The sequence below is a fragment of the Coturnix japonica genome, chromosome 1 (assembly GCF_001577835.2).
Source record: "Coturnix japonica isolate 7356 chromosome 1, Coturnix japonica 2.1, whole genome shotgun sequence".
In the NCBI taxonomy this organism is placed as follows: domain Eukaryota; kingdom Metazoa; phylum Chordata; class Aves; order Galliformes; family Phasianidae; genus Coturnix; species Coturnix japonica.
Window position 1 is genome coordinate 68,323,742 of NC_029516.1, and position 16,873 is coordinate 68,340,614.

The following is a 16,873-nucleotide window of genomic DNA, read 5'->3' on the forward strand; positions in this document are numbered from 1 at the left end:
GTTTTGAACATCTGTGATCCTGCTTATGTAGATTCATAAAGCTTTATACAAAGGGGAAGGATGTCAACTGGAGCTCTGCAAAGACATATCCTAAGCTTTGTATTTTAGAAAGAGAGCTACCAACGGGACCAGATTTAGTCACTGTATTAATGCAACAGCACTAATGACATTCAACAGGACGAAGTGCCAGGTCCTGCACTTGGGCCACAACCACCTCAGGCAATACTACAGGCTTGGGGCAGAGTGGTTAGAAGACTCTGTAGAATCACAGAATCATAGGAGTTGGAAGGGACCTCCAGGGATCACTGAGTCCAGCCCCCCTGCCAAAGCAGGCTCCCTACACCACGTCACACAGGTAGGCGTCCAGGTGGGTCTTGAATATCTCCAGAGGAGGAGACTCCACCACCTCCCTGGACAGCCTGTTCCAGTGCTCCGTCACCCTCACTGTAAAGAAGTTCTTCTGCACATTCGTGCAGAACTTCCTATGCTCCAGTTTCTGCCCCTTTCCCCTTGTCCTGTCTCCACACACTGCTGAAAAGAGTCTGGCCTCACCACTTTGCCCCCCACACCTCAGATATTTATAGACCTGGATCAGGTCCCTTCTCAGTCTTCTTTCCTCAAGGCTAAACAGACTCTGTTCACTTAGCCTTTCTTCATAGGGGAGATGCTCCAGGCCCTTCACCATCTTTGTGGCCCCCCTGGGAAGGGGGGGAGTGAGTGAAAGTCTGTTTGGTGCTTAGTCACCTGTTGGGTTAAACTACAATACTGCCCTGCACAGTTCTTAGAGTCTTGGAAGTACAAGGTCTGCAAGTTTAGGAGGAAAAGTTTTATTTATATAAACAAATACATACATGGACTCCTCTTCCAACAACATGAGCAAAACAGTCTTTCCCCAGCTCTGACTTGATAGCAGCATCTTTGCTATTCTCTTTACCCACATCCCTTCATTCTCTTGCATGGTTCTGTATTACATGCTGGCCATGAGCAGCATGTTCAGTTCTGGCACTGGCATCTGATTTTTGTACATCTGACCCTTGGCAGTTAATTCTGTTCTGTACAATTTGGGATCATGCTCTATGGCTTTCCATGATGGTGTAACTGGGTTTGTGGAAGGGCCACTGTTATCATTTATTTGGGCTTCATTAAAGCTTTTGATATGGTTCTTCGTAACATCTTTTTCTCCAAATTGGAAAGACATAGATTTGACAAATGGACTGTTCAGTGGGTGGGGAACTGTTTGCACTGAGAATGGTGGCTGAAGTCTCCATGTCCAGATAGAGATTAGCGGTGAGTGGTGTCTGTCAGGGGTCAGTACTGAAACTGATACTCATTAATACCTACCTCAATGACACTGACAGTAGGATTGCTTCATCTGCATCAAGTTTCCTAATGACACCAAACTGTATCCTGTGGTCAACATGCAAAAGGAATGCCATCCAGAGAGACCTAGACAGGCTCAAGCAGTGGGCCCAAGAGAACCTCATGAGGTTGAAGCCAAGCGCAAGGTCTTGCGCCTGTGTCACAGAAACACCCACTATCAATGTAAGGTCCCTTCCAACCGACATGAGACTATACTATGATACTATGATACTATGATACTATGATACTATGATACTATAATACTATGATAAGGTGGGGGTCAAAAGGGTAGAACACAGCCCTGGTGAAAAGGACTTGATCGCACCCTTTCAGTATCTAAATGAGGGCTATAATAAAGAAACAAACTGACTCATGTTTGTTGTGATAGGACAGGAGGAAATGGTTTCACACTAAGTGAGAGAAGATAATTTATCTGAACACAAGGAAAAAGTTTTTTACAATGAGGGTGGTAAAGCACTAGAACAGGTAGGCCAGATGTGGTGAATGCCCTGTCCCTTGTGGTATGCGTGATCAAGCTGGACAGGGCTCTCTCTGAGCAACCTGATCTAGCTGTGAATATCCTTGTTTATTGCAAAGGCCCTTCAACATCTTTGACTAGATGACCTTTAAGGGTCCCTTCCAATTCAAACAATTCTATGATCCTGTGGTTCTAGAACTCCACAAAAATTTCAAGCAGTGACTACATTTCTGATAGTTCACTTCTCAAATGCCATCTGTCTCATGTTTTTTGTTGGCTAGAATTTTTTTTAAGAACATTTTAATTTATATCTCAAATTATTCTTAGAATTTTATTCTCCCAGTTCAGGTTTAGTGTTTCAGTCCTGTTCAAACTACTCCAATACATACCCAGTTAGCTAAGTTGTCCTTTAGTACTATCTGCAAATTAAGTTATCCTGATGCTTTCTCTCTCCTCCAGGTCACTCATTACTCTGTTAAACATGTTTAAAGACCTACACTGATCTTTTCAGTACACACCCTCTTCTCAGCTAACAGTCATCTGCCATCTTTGTCAATAGCCTTTAGTCCTTTGCTTTTCATCTAACTGCTGGTAGCTTAATCAGCAAAAATACATACTTCAGATAAAAATGTTGTGAGAGGAATTCCATATTATTATTATTTCCCATAATAAACTTAGAATCATAGAATGGCTTGATCTGGAGCAGATGCTTAAGGATCATTGAGTTCCACTCCCTGCCCTGGCATGGGCAGGGACACCTTTCACTAGATCATGTTACTCAAAGTCCAACCCAACCCAACTCTGAACATTTCTAGTAATGGGGCATCTACTACTTCTCTGGGCAACCTCTTCCGGTATCTAACCAATCCCATAGAAAAAATAAAATTATTCCTTATATCCAACATAAACCTACCCTCCTTCAGTTCAAAACCACTGCCCCATGTCCCATCAATACACTCCCTGGTAGAGTCTATCCTCATCTTTTTTGTAGGCTCTGTTTATGTATTGGGAGGACACAACAATGTCTTACTGGAGCCTTTTCTTCTCTAGGCTACAAAGATAAAAAGCCCAACAACCTTCTCAGCCAGTCTTCATAGGAGAGGCACTCCAGCCCTTAGATCATCTTTGTTACCTTCTTCTGAATCTACTCTGACTGTCTACGTCTTTCTTGCACTGGGGACCTCAGATCTAGTACTCTAGGTGAGAGATCTCATGAGTGCAGAATACTGGGGAGAATCACCTCTCTCAGCCTCCTTACCACATTTCTTTTTGATGCAGCCTAGAATATGATTATCTTTCTGGATTGCAAGCACACGTTGCCAGCTCATATCCAATTGTTCCCTGTTTTTCATCCATCAGTATCCCCAGGTCATTTCCTGCAGGACTGCACTCAATCAGTTCATCACCAAGTCTGTGTTGGTGTCAGGGACTGTCTCAACCTAGGTGCAAGACCTTGCATATAGCCTTGTTGAATTTCACTCCTCAAGCCTATCAAGGTCATTCTGGATGGCATTCCTTTCTTAAAAAATATCATCTGCACCTCTCAGCTTGCTGTTATCCACAAACTTGCACTTGATCCCACTGCCTACATCATGGATAAAGTTGTAAACACTTGAGGGACACCACTTGACCTGGACATTGAGACCATGACTCTTCGGACGCAGCCATACAGCCAATTTTTTATCTACTGAACAGGCCATCCATCAAATCCATGTCTCTCCAATTTAGGGACTAGGATGTTCTGGAGCGATTGTATCAAAAGCTGTACGTAAGTCAAGGTAAGTGAAGTCCATTGCTCTTCCCTTTTCCACCAGTGCTGTCATTCTCTCATACAAGACCACCAAGTTAGTCAGGCATGATTCACCCCTGGTCAAGCCATGTTGGCTGTATTCAGTCACCTCCCTGTCTTGCATATACCATCACATAGTCTTCAGGGGGATCTGTTCCATGATTTTATCAGGCACCGAGGTGAGGCTGACTGGTTGGTAATTCCTGGGTCTTTCTTTTTAACCCTTTTAAAAAACAAATGTCATATTTCCTCTTTTCCGGTCACTGGGGACTTCACCTCACCAATTCTTTTCAAATACAATGGACTGTGGCTTAGCATACTTCAGCTACCAGTTCTCTCAAGACCCTGAGGTGAATTTCATCATGTCCCATGGACTTCAACACGTTCAGGTTCCTCAGATAGTCCCAGATCCGGTCTTCTTCTGTGGTAGGTGGCTGTCTTGAGATTCTGTGACTTGGGAGATGTGGGAGAGACAACTGCCAGTGAAGACTGAGATAAAAAAAAAGAAAACATTGTTGAGTAACTTAACTATCTTGATTTTTAAGTTGAATTTTAGTAGCTTGTTTCTTACTGTTGCTTGGACATGACTTCCTTGTGAAGAATGAACTCACCCAGCTTCAACACAGACTCAGAAATGGTTATATTCAACCTTAGTTCATAAACTAAGTATTACAAACCTAGAGGCAGCATTATAGGCCTGAATATAAAGGACTTTCACAAAGTCCACAAAGACCTTTAACCATCACACTGAGATCTGTAGAAGGGAGTACCACCAAAGCCCATAAATTCTTGAAAAAAGTCAGATTTCATATGCGTATGACTGAAGTCTTCCTTACCTGCTGGAATTCCAATAAATCCTTTGATTTTAGACAGTATATCAGATGCCTGAAGTATGAGTAATTATTTTTCTCTATGCCAAAAATGCAAGGATGGAAACATTTGAAACAAATGTGTGAGGTGTCTCCTTTAAGGTGTTATGCTGCATTGTGAAATCTAACATCACCTCTTCATGTCTGCACTAATAGACTTTACCTGGCCATAGGCAATAAACTGCCTGTTCAGTGACTTCCAGAGAATATCATTCCATCCACCTCTTCCCTTAAAGTAACATGAATGGCTACCTCTTCCCCTCCATCAGTAGCACTGTGGGGACCAAGACTGTTCACTCACAGCAATTGCTGAGTAAACAATCTCTATTTACAACTAAAGGAGAAGGATTGGGTTTGATTGCCTTGGAAATGAAAGAGAACCATTTGTGATTTGCTGTCCAAATGGCGTTCTTGGCAATACTTGTGCACCTCACTGTCTGCAGCCAACAGGTGTAACAAGTTATCTTGAGACAGTTATTTCACTGGTGCATAAGAAAAGAGCAGTCTAGCTCCCAGAGCTGTATTAACTGCATTTGGAAAACAGAAGAATCAGGAATTATTTTAGTCAGTTAAGAGACCAGATCCAACACATGCAGAAGACCTTCTAGGCAAGACAACACGATTTAACAAACCAAGTTTTCTAAGCATAAATGCAATTTAAAGGCCACGGAGACCATGTTCAGCCTCTAACAGGAGGAAGGCTTGAGGAGCCTGTAACTGCCTCTCTGCTAAGGTGAACAGCTGGACAAGCAGATGTGTAGGTTATATGTGGAATATCTACACACATGTTCCCATGCATGTCTAGATGAACAAGTATCTACATGTGAGGGCTGATCTGAAAGTAATGCCTCGTATTTTATTACACTGGCCCACAGCATCAGAAGCAGATGTTGGGAGTATGGTAGTAAACATCGATGCTTCCTGATGCTATTCCATTTTGTTGCCATGCAACAGATGGCAGCAGAGGGACAAACTGACAAAATGGTATCAGACATGGAAGTGCATGTAAAAGAAAGATATGGAATTTAATTCCTCCACATGGAAAAAATTGCACCTATTGACATTTGTGAATGCTTGCTGAACATTTGCAGACACTAAACAGTGAATGTTAGCACAGTGAGCTGGTGCATTTCAGTAATGGTGACAGCACGTGTGGATCACCTCCACTGTTGCAGATTTTTGCAAGTGTGGCATGCTGGCTCTTGCTTATTGCTGACAAAAATGCACTGCTAATGGTGGCAACTATATTGAAGAATAGTTTTTTAAAGCTGAGAACGTTCTGTGTCAGGAAGAGTTACTATGTACGTTGTAGTTTCCATGGGAAAAGTAGGAAGCACTACTTTCAGTGCAGCCTATTGAAATGTAAGCATGTCTGTGTGTGTGCTGACCTCTAGATGAATGTTTGTGGAAGCACACACTGTGATCAGGCATAAAATACACCTAGCCAAACTGTAAGCATGTGGTCCAGTCCACTGCTACTGCTGTATGTAGAGCACTATGTGTACTTAAAAGTTGTGTTGCAGAACGTAAGGAATACATTCCAGAGAACACTGTTCAAGTGAAACTCTTAAGCAGTTATGCAGTTATTTGCCAGCTTCCTTGACTCTAAGCCTTTCCACCATTTGCACAAACCTGGAGATACATACATATTTGCCACTGTGAATCAAAGAATAGATTGGAGGTGCTTCTCTGAAAATACACAGTATCTGCAGTTTATTTTTCAATTTGGTGAAAAGAGACAAGGGATTTTCAAGCACAGACTTTTTCCTCAGACATGCATCTCATGGATGACTCAGGGCAGATAGTCTCTAGTCCTTCACCAGCCGGTAGATGTGATGCTGGGCACCATGGTCACTAGCTGACACCTCAAAAACATATGCTATGCACAGCAAGGTCTCCTGTGTATCCCTGTTTGTCACAACCTAGACAGAAAAGGAGAAGAAGCTGAGATCACATCTGCTATTTGATTACTTGCACATTTTAACACAGAGAGCAAAAATCAGTAGTAAGAAAAGAACAGAATTCTCCACAGGAACAACACACAGCTCAGTCACCACATCCCCCAATCTACATGCTCGCACACCCAAGGAAAGCACTTTTACAGTGTTGGGACTACAATGCAATGAAGAGACAGGGAGCCAAGCAGAGTCTATTGAGGATAAAAGAAAGTTGTGACCAACCAAGTATGCAGGTCTGCTATTCCCCAGCCCCCTGATGTTAGAGATTTCTGCAGAGAGAAGGGATTTGCAAAAACAAATGGTTTTGCTCTGTTTGTTGTGTTTAGAGTGGTCACCTTCTGTGACACACCCACTCCTGCCACAGAACAGAGTAATAAGTTGAAGTCCTACATCTTCAGAGAACTGAATGAACACCACTCTATTTCCATTCTATGATACAGCCTCTAGGGTCTCATCTGCTCACCTGGCCTCAGGTTCTTTTTGGGAAAGATCTGCAATGCATCTTGTAGAGGCTAAAACTCATAGTCCGCAACAAGAATCCACTTTTTAAGATAACTTTGCCCTCTTCCCAAATTTACGCTGCATCTGAGTCAGGAAAGACCAATAGTATAACAATAGTTCCTGTCCTGAGGTACAATACAGCACTTGTGAAAAATGAAGTAAAGTTTGATGCTGAACTGTACAAGGAAATTTGCTTTGACTCACAAGAGAGAACTCTTGCATGGGGCTTACAGGCTTCCAAGGAAAACAGTTCAAAGTCCCACCTGTAAGACAGTAAAGTTCTCCAGCACACTGTTCATCATATACTTCTCAGGAAGGTGCTTGAGTTTGTGAATGAAGTTTATCATGTATTCACAGAGAGGAGAACGATGAATGCGATAGGAATAGTGTCCATTTTCATAGTGTGCGTACTCTGTCTGCAGTTTAAAACAGAAGGTTTACAAGGTTAATGCTATCACATCAGTATCAGTCATATAAAAGAACTCAGAACAGTAAAATTATGACTTTTTCAAGTCATTTTACTAACAATAATGAGCTGATTAATCATTTATCTGCAGTTCTCTGCACCAAGAGAAGACCTCAGTCTTTTCGAGCCCTACAATTTTTTCAGCTTGATTTCTTTGCATCACAATAGTTTTTCTTGATCTACATAGTCCCACCATATGCAAACCCATAACCAGATTCCAGATATGTCTATCATATGACTGGAGATGATTCTTGGGAAATAATGTAGCTTGAACTGACTGCTGACAACAGCATTTCTGGCGTTCTGCACTCAGCTGCTCTCTCTGCATCTAAAGGCTCCTTGAGAAAAACAACAGGACAAAGCAAGTAAGAGCAGCTCTCAGCAGCTGAATGCAGCATTAGAAAGAATTTCTTCAGGGCCAGATATACATATAAGTATGCAGTTGCTAGAACTGCAAATATGCAAGAACTAAAATAAGCCTCATAACTGCATAGTCTATAAATGGTCACAGTCTGTTAACTGACTATAGTCTATAGAAGATCTATTTTCACCTTTCTTTGCTCCCCGGAAAGTCCAGAGAATCACCAAAGCTCCAGAAACTAAGATTTCATAGAATCATAGAATTACTCAGGTTGGAAAAGACTCTGAAGATCATCAAGTCCAACCGCAACCTAACCAGCACCCTAACTCTAAAAACCATCCACTAAATCATATCCCTGAGCACCACATCCAAATGGCTCTTAAATACATCCAGGGATGGCAATTCAACCACCTCCCTGGGGAGCCTATTTCAGTACTTAACTACGCTTTCTGTAAAGAAGTTTTTCCTAAGATTTAAGGAAGAAACATCAAATATTATCAGATCCTCCATCAGGTCTTGAAAAATGCAATGCTGGAGGCTGAAGCAATTTTATAACTTCAGAGCTCAGAAATAATAATCTATGGCATCCATCTCCCTGGCAAGAAGTATGGGATATATTTATTTTTAGACATATTCAGCATACAAATACTTGAAATAATAGAATAGTGACCAGAGAGAGCCCTGTGCAAAGGTTCCTACTCCTTACCTCCACTTTCTCCACCACCTGTTTCCCAAAGGAACACACTTTAGTGGAACAGGTAATGACCATATTTTCTGGGCTCTCATATTGGCTAGAAACACCATAGAAAGATCTGGATTCATCTTCAATACTAGTGTTCAAATCAGCCTGTAAAAAAAAAGAAGAAAAATAGATGGTTATCAAAGTACCTGTTGTGGTGGCTTTTTTTTTTGCCATGAACTAAAGTAATCTTGTTTAGCCAGAAGTGTCCAAAGGTCCGAAACAGATTAATGTGCATCAAGCCTGCAGGAGAAATCTGGAGAGTATGCACTAAAAACTAGTTTCCACTTCAGAAAATGATGGGGGGAATTTGCATGTATTTTAGGGAAACTGAACCCTAAGAATGTATGACACAGCCTCTTGCCTTAGCTGATATTTACCACTTGGACAGTGCCAGAACAACAAATGTCTGTGTCTAAGTTTGGCAAATGGAAGTTCTAATGCTGGGAACCAGCTCCTTAAAATGCTGTTTTTCTGAAGTTTCCACCAGGGGGCATTCAAATGTAAGAAAAGAAGTGATATTCACTTCCCTCCGAAAACGCAGAGGGCATGTAGGAATGTGCAACTTGCCTTCCTCTTTCAAAACTAAGAGAGTATTGGCCTTACAGATCACAGACACTGGTTTCCATCCTCTCATGGAAGCTACAGGCCTTGTATGAGAGATGATTTAACATACACATTATCTGCTCCTGAATTACTTTCAACTTGGTTTATGTAAACTGAAAATGTTAATTATGTGTATGAATACAAAACCTAAGAACTGCAGCAACTCAGGAGTGGAATTCAATCTGTTAGCCCTCCCTGCTATGGAGATGTAGGATTACTTCCTTTAACAGAGAAAAAAGAAGCCACTGTTATCAGCCATAGCCAATTTTATTTCTAAATATGCGTCTTCAACTTGCCGATGAGTTCCATGCTGAAAAAATGTGACCCCTGAGACACAGTCTTCAGCTCATCTGAGGCTTTCAAAAACAATGACTGGGCAAGAATCCAAACTATAGTAAATGCTGTGAGAAACTATAGCTTTGCACACGTGTCCCTTGTGGTCAATGGAAAAGCATGTGCTAAACAAATCTTTAAGAACGGTTCAAAACTGGAGACACTCCTACTAAGAAGGGGGAAGACACAGTTCCTGAGCTTTAAGATAATAGAAGTCCTCGCCAACAGTAAGAGTAAATGCAACCTAGCTAGCTTTCCAGGACTGTGTCATTTAGATACTCGGTATCAGTTGCCTCAGCAATTCAACCTGCTTCCTGCAGCCAACCATGTTTTGACTGCTGAACGCTCTGGGAAATTACTTTGGTGAAAAACGTGCCACTGACATAGAAATCCCTTACATATGCTATTACTAGGTAGGAGTTTGAGCTGTTGACTACCAGTGAAATTAAAGTGCAAAGATCATAAAAATCAGGAATGAAGGCATACAGCAGACAAGAGAGGATTACAAAGGGAATCTGCACTGCTGCAATCAGGATGAAGAGGTGGTCACAACATCCTCAGACAACTCTACAGGCATAGGGAGGAGTGGCTGGAAAGCTGCCTGACAGAAAGGGCCCTTGGTGTACTGATGAACAGTCAGCAGAATATGAGCCAGCAGTGTGCTCATGTGGGCAAGAAGGCCAATGGCATCCTGACTTGTATCAGGAATGGTGTGGTGAACAGGAGTAGGGAAGTCATCCTGCCTCTGTACTCGGCATTGGTGACGCCTCACCTTGAGTACTGTGTTCAATTTTGGGCACCTCAGTACAGAAAGGACACTGAGGTGCTGGAGCAGGTCCAGGGAAGGGCAACAAGGCTTGTGAAGGGCTTGGAGAATATGTCCTACAAGGAATAAGTGAAGGAACTGGGGGTGTCTAGTCTGGGGAAGTAGAGTATGAGGGGAGACCTTATTTCTGTCTTCCAATATATGAAAGGTGCTTACAGAGGGTGGTAACGCTCATCTGCATATATCTGCTTTGGTGAAAGTACTGTCAGTCTTTAACATTTCATTTTCCATATATCTTCTAGGTAGTTTCACAACTTCTGAAAGCTCTACTGTGCAAGTACACCATTCTAGTAACAGGCAAAGCCCTGAAAGCTGCTCTTCCTCAAACTATTAATAACGATGCATTTAGGAGGAGTTCATGGGGAGAAACAAGTAACAGATGGCAAAGATAATATTACATTGGAAAAGAGCAGAGCAGCCACTGCCCGTGTGTTTGAAGGTTAATGTCTCATATTCATTGTCATGTGCTAGAATGCAGTTGGAACAAGAAGAAATGTCATGGAGATGTCATGCACAACAATCCAGGTCCAAGAGCTAGTTCATTTTATCAGGCTCCCAATGCCAAAATCAAGGCAGAATTACAAACACTGTCTATGTCTCAAATTAGTCAACTTTTAGCTTCAGCTGTTAGCTGTTGTATAAACAATTTACCACACCACTGAATAAATACAAACTCTTTCTCAGTCACACTACCTTTTTTGTAATGTTAAAAACAATGCTATAAATTCAATAGTATAGCAATTATTTTATCCAACACATCTTTGGACAGTGTACTTGGTACAGATGTCCATAGCAATCAAGCAATACAACAGTAAAACACCTGAGGCACATATAGAGATGTAAAAATTCAGGGAGATATAAAAATCTCAGCTGAACTTCAGTTTTCTTCTTCTTTTTAAAACCACATGGTTTGATCTGTTAAAAGCGTTTGTTTCAGCCTGGGATAGAGTATGACAGCTCTTGACCAAAATCTGTAAAACATTTGGTCAAGTCTACTTAAGTCTGTATTTGGAAATAGCAGTATAACGTCTTGTAGAATTTCCAGGTTTTGCTGCTTTATATTATCTGGTCTCTCCCGTTGGATGGAGTTTCACTACACAGATCTATTACATCAAACTCAGGGATTTATAAGTCAAACGTACCACAGTGAATTACAGGCATGACTCACAAGCTTTGTTTAAATATAAGACCGCAGTACTGCATGCTGAATCATAAATCTACCAAGAAAAAGTTTTGGACTTTTCCTCAAGGAAAGGAAATTGCCACATATTTGTTTATTTAAACTAGTTCTGTTATACTGACCTGACCTGGAAATCCTAGCTGAAATCTTACAACAGGAGTAATGTAAGTAACACCTATGCATGCTTCATACACAATACGAATCATAGAAGCGCCCCAGCTTTCTCATCCAGAACGCCACAGCAGAAGTCACATTTTCATTACCTACTGCCTATGCTGAAAAACATATAAAAGACTGAATTATTTACATTATACAAGTCTAAGTGGCTTCCTCTCGAAATCAGTGACTTCACTTGTAAACTTATCTCACTTGTAATAAACAGCTGTCAATATTTCCACCAACAAAACTGGATATAAACTCCAGATATGACTCAACAATGAAAAAGCATTAAAAAACACCCAAGAGAGAGAAAATCAAAATATCAAATCAAGGCCCAGAAACATAACTCTCGTGACATGAACCCCAAGGCATCATGCATTGTACCACTGGCATTGGAGTACAGATTTTTCAAGTCCTATGGCACATCTCCTTATGGAAATCCAATTTCAGTGAGTTGGCGCTCTTTGAAAACCAGATACCTTACGTGGGCCCAGTGAGAGCAGCCTTAATGACATTCCACCATGTAAATCCTTCAAAGCCTAACTTAGGTTAGTATGACAAGGTACATAGGCCACATTTACCTCTCTCTTATTAAACAGACAAACAAAATCCCCAAAGACAACTCTGCAAGTACAAAAAGAGCATGCTGTCAGTTTCGATAAATAAAATCACATTTGCACTAGATTGTAAGTTCATTATGATTCTTCTTCCTTTAAGGAATTCTGACTGTGATGGTCTCTCTGGTTAACACCTCCCTCTATTTTATTTTTGTTCCTGAAACTTCCAAAGCACTTCAATGTGATACCACAAAGGAGACAGTGTACTTCACCTTGGCATGAACATCTGCTTAGGATCTCTATAGAACAAAGCAACTGTGTGTTGCATATCCTTTTCCAAGGACCTTTCCTCAGAAGCCACCCTCTCCTTCTTTTGTCACATCAGACTTCTGTTTCCTTTCTCAAACATTTTTTAGCAGGGCAATTACTACACAAAGTAGTTTGTCAAAAGGGACCCTTCCCAGCAAGGTGCTGCTCTCTCTAGTATCTTCCATTAACAGGCAAACAGGGCTGGTATTTAATTTTTTAGCTTAATTTTCTCAAGCAGGCTTGATGGTACTCTGATAGAGGCTAATTCTTTTAGGGACCAAGCTTAGTAGTACACAATATGGGGGTAATAAAATTATGTCTGCAAGAATTGCTGATAACTAATGCTCTAAACATCAGACATTGAAACACAGACTTCTAGCCAGCATTCTCCAACTGAGCTCTGGAAAGGTTAGATTTGAGACAGCTCGGAAGTCACAACTCAAGGCACACAGATTAATGCTTCTTACTTCTGAAGGCACCAGTTAAGAGGCTTTCTAATGTCCGTTTGCACAGAGTACAAGACATGGAAGCTCATTTCTCATCATCTCATTCCTGACCTGGGGTTGAAGCTGTAAGCTCAAGGAGAAAAGCTCCAAATTGTATTGCACATTCCTTCAGCTATCTATCTTGCATCTGCCCCAAGGTCTTATTTTTAACCATGTAATACCTATGATAATTGTCATGATCATAACTATTTTGTTTGTATGCTGAAGTACAATGGCACAGTCTTTGCAAATTTACGTTAATGAAAATGCTTTCCTGGCTAAATTAAGAAAGCTTTTGCCAACGTACCAGAAATAAATTCAGTAAAATATCAAAATTTCATAATATATCTCTCTTATCTTTGCTCTCTCAACCACTGTCCCTGCAGTCAATGTGCATCTGTTCATCACTGGTACTTGCATAGCACAAAACACAGCTAGTGAGATAGGAGAGGAGTCAGAAAAATGTTGCCACTGCAACATTTGAGTGTTGAGAATTCACTCAACACTCAACACTGAACACAAGGGCATAAAGAAGAACTTTCTGTGAATTCTTCTCTTGTTTATAATTAAGCAATTCAAAGTGTGCCGGTCACCATTACCAAACAAACTCCTAATGAGAGCTGTACAGATGACATCATGAAATATACATCTCACTCCAATACAGAATTAAGACCCCGTGCAATTAAGGAAAGAACCCCAAAGAGAGTTGTGACTGTATTTAGTCTTCTGTTCTCAGTGAGAGGCCATCTAGCTGTCATCTAACAGGTTGTGAGGCCACTGCTTTTAAAGTAAGAACTTCATAGCAAATGGATACCTTACAAAGAGTCCTTCCCTTACCCAGAATTTGACAAGGAAGAAGGCATTTGCTGGCCCCCTTTCAAACAGCTCCTTCAGGCCCCCTTTTTTCTCAGGGAACTTGTCATATATCTGTCGGATATCCACTGCCTCAAGGTAAGGATCACTGTAGCTGGGATTTGACTGCCCGATGTGCACAAACAGGTGTTTGTTATACTGCAAGAACACGAAAAACAAGGGATTAGGAAATTTTTCAGTAAATTCTGAACATGCAGCTTTTCATAGAAGAAAAGCTGACGTTTTAGCAAACTGGGTGAGTCCATCCCAACAAAGAAATCCAAAAAGCTTCTAAGACCACTTCAAAAGATCTTCAAGCCCAGAAAGTACGCAGTTATTTCATCAGTTGATGCGGAGAGCATAAACAGTGCATGAAGGGCTGGGTTCTGAAGATGATACAAATGATTATACGGAAAGGTCTGTACCTCTGCTCTACACATCACTCCAGAACTGTGACAGTAGACGCTCTGTCACCTTAATCCAGAAGGAAACAGCAAGAAAAACCTGACTACAGGAATTTTCTTTAAATTTGACAGCACTTTCTAATAAAACAGAAATATTAGCTGAAAGATCTCTACTAATAGCAGTTAATACTGCTTTTAATTTCTTATGAATACATCCAGCTTCTTGCTTCTTCTGAAGTATTACCATGTTTTTTTCCACCCCTAAGTTCACTCTTAAGCCATTGCCTCATAAAAACAGTCTGGAATTACCCGAGATGTGCAGGATTCTACCTGTCACAAGTCACTCAGCCAATAAACATCAAAGCTCCTTATCCTGTCAAGTACTGCCTAAGTTACCACAGCAAGGTGCCAGCCAAATGCAACTGTCTTTTTTGAAATGCAGTTTTCCTGTCTCAGAGAAAGGAAGTATAACTGGCTCATCACCAATGTATTTCTTACGTATCACAAGGCTTTAGTGTGTGACAGGCAAGTCTTATCACTCCTATTTTATATATGGTTTCACAGAAACACACTGATGCAAATTTGTCCCAGCTGACCCAAATTTAAGTTCTCAGTACACAAGAGAGATTATGTGACTCCATGTGATCTAACCATCACTTGATTCTAGGTCTATTCTCCTAGGCTGAACAGGATAGTTAGAATAGCCCTGTGGGGGCTGTACTACTGTCTCATGACCCTGGAAAGGGAGGCCAGAAGCAAATGGCATGTAACTGGCTATATTGCTGTAAGCAATTCTGTCCTTTCAGAAAAGGATCTGTTTTAACTGGGTTCTTTGTTTCCCAAAGATGGCCTTCTAAACAAGAATTGTCATACATATATAGCACATATTCACAATGAGGAGGAGCTACCTGAATACCAAATATAAATGAGGAGTGAAAGTCAAAAGTGTATCTTACCGTGTCTTGATCTTGCTGTTGTTCCAAGAACGCAGAGAACTCTAACATCCAAAGTTTGGAGCTAGCAACCCTTCGTCCTTGCCAAGCTGGTGCTGATGAGGAAGGTGGGAGGCCAGTGGGAGAATCAAACCCTAAGCATACAAGATTTATGTACTGAAATTTAGAAACAGGTGATTTGTAACAGCTCTCCAATAAAGAACCTGTTGTCAAAGCTGAACGATAACATTTTCTTCTAACTTCAGTCATCATGCAAAATACCATTCATATGTTCCTCACTCCCCCTGTGCTAGAAATGGCTTCTCAGTCACACTCTGCTAAGACAGCAGTTGTCAGAGTTGTACCAACTGATGTAGAAGATAATCTACCTGGTTTTGATTTCATAGAAAACACATGACTTTAAGAGGACCTGAAAATTAGCAGTGAAATAAGTTGGCTTAGTATCAGAGAATTAAGCATCACCATTAACATGATTAACTCCTCAAAATGAGGAAACTGAGAAGAAAAACAGATCTATTATTCCACTCAATGAGGAATAGGAAAGGCAATTGTTATGATGAAATTCAGTGTTCTAATGCAAGCAGCATGGTAGAAGAACAACAGACAGTTAATACATAATTTGAAAGAAATAACTGTATTTCTTACATACCTGGTAATGGCAGTGAAGGCTGTAGAGCATAGGGTTGTTGAGGAAAAGGTTTCACGCTACAGGTATGCAAAGACAGTTGAGGGAGGGAAGGAAAGAGGAAAAGGAAAATACGTTTGATCAAATGTTTGTTTAGATTAGATTATTAAAACAAACACTTTTCATTTCTTCCAGAACAGCTTCCAGTATTTCATGAGCCACTTTTCCCCACAAAACAGCTTATTAGTTTCTGTTTCCTGATCTGCCTTACAAACAGCAGCAACTGAACAAGAAAAGAGCAAGAACACATAGTTGGAGTGAAAAGCATAAAAAAGGGGATAAAAGATGCATACAAAAAGATTAGCACATTTGTCTAGCTATGTCCTACACATTACCATTACAGTCGGTACTGTCTTCATATTAAATTATATTTCCAATTATTCTCCTGGGTAAGGGTCTCATTCCTTTGTACTTTGTAGTACCTGTGGATATCTAAGTGCCATTCACAGAACCAACTTATGGGTTACAGGGGCCATGTTTCTGTAGTGTCAGAAGCTATAGCGATTAAGAGTATGCTCACTACTGAATATCAAGCTAGACTAGCCAGCAAACAGATGACTTTGGGGCTAACTATATGTCTTCAGGGACGAGGCACCTTGAGGAGGCTACTTTCAGTGGGACAAAGAGATCCAGGCCAACTGACATAATGACTGTGAAGTCTGAAGGGCAACTGAAAGCCAAGTTTGTGTGTGTTTATCTTTGTGAGTGGCAAATTGGGAAAGAGTCAAGATACAGGACCATTTACTGGCTGGACTGTATATCCAAGCCCAGCTACCAAAGAGATTCACTGTGTGTATTTGTTCATATGCATGTGTGTTTTATCTGTGTGTGCAAGTGAGGGATCTGCACCAGCAAAAAGGGAAACAAAGGATCCAAGGATAGCTACTGGACAGAGTGCACAAAGCCAGATACTGGATAGATCCACAGTATGTGTCTATATCCCCTTAACACACCTTTACCCAGGTCATCCAGAGAGAGATACAGAACGAGGCTGATGATGTTTT

The 16,873-nt window shown here is 41.0% G+C and overlaps 1 protein-coding gene across 9 annotated transcripts in view; it reads right to left on the reverse strand.

The window, feature by feature from the left end:
* Positions 1 to 805: 805 nt before the first annotated feature.
* TEAD4 (TEA domain transcription factor 4) overlaps positions 806 to 16,873 on the reverse strand; it is a 47,121-nt gene continuing 31,053 nt past the window's right edge. For 5 of the 9 annotated variants that reach the window (XM_015871775.2, XM_032446778.1, XM_032446770.1 and 2 more), the window contains 6 exons: positions 15,834 to 15,889; positions 15,188 to 15,318; positions 13,813 to 13,986; positions 8,488 to 8,628; positions 7,218 to 7,370; positions 812 to 6,417 (listed from right to left, as the gene is read on the reverse strand). In XM_015871775.2, the coding sequence (XP_015727261.1) occupies positions 6,304 to 6,417; positions 7,218 to 7,370; positions 8,488 to 8,628; positions 13,813 to 13,986; positions 15,188 to 15,318; positions 15,834 to 15,889 (769 nt within the window). In that variant the 3' untranslated portion in view covers positions 812 to 6,303. Of the gene's footprint in view, positions 6,418 to 7,158; positions 7,371 to 8,487; positions 8,629 to 13,812; positions 13,987 to 15,187; positions 15,319 to 15,833; positions 15,890 to 16,873 lie in introns of all 9 variants that reach the window. The other 4 variants (XM_015871755.2, XR_001557223.2, XM_015871765.2 and 1 more) reach the window with 4 other exon arrangements.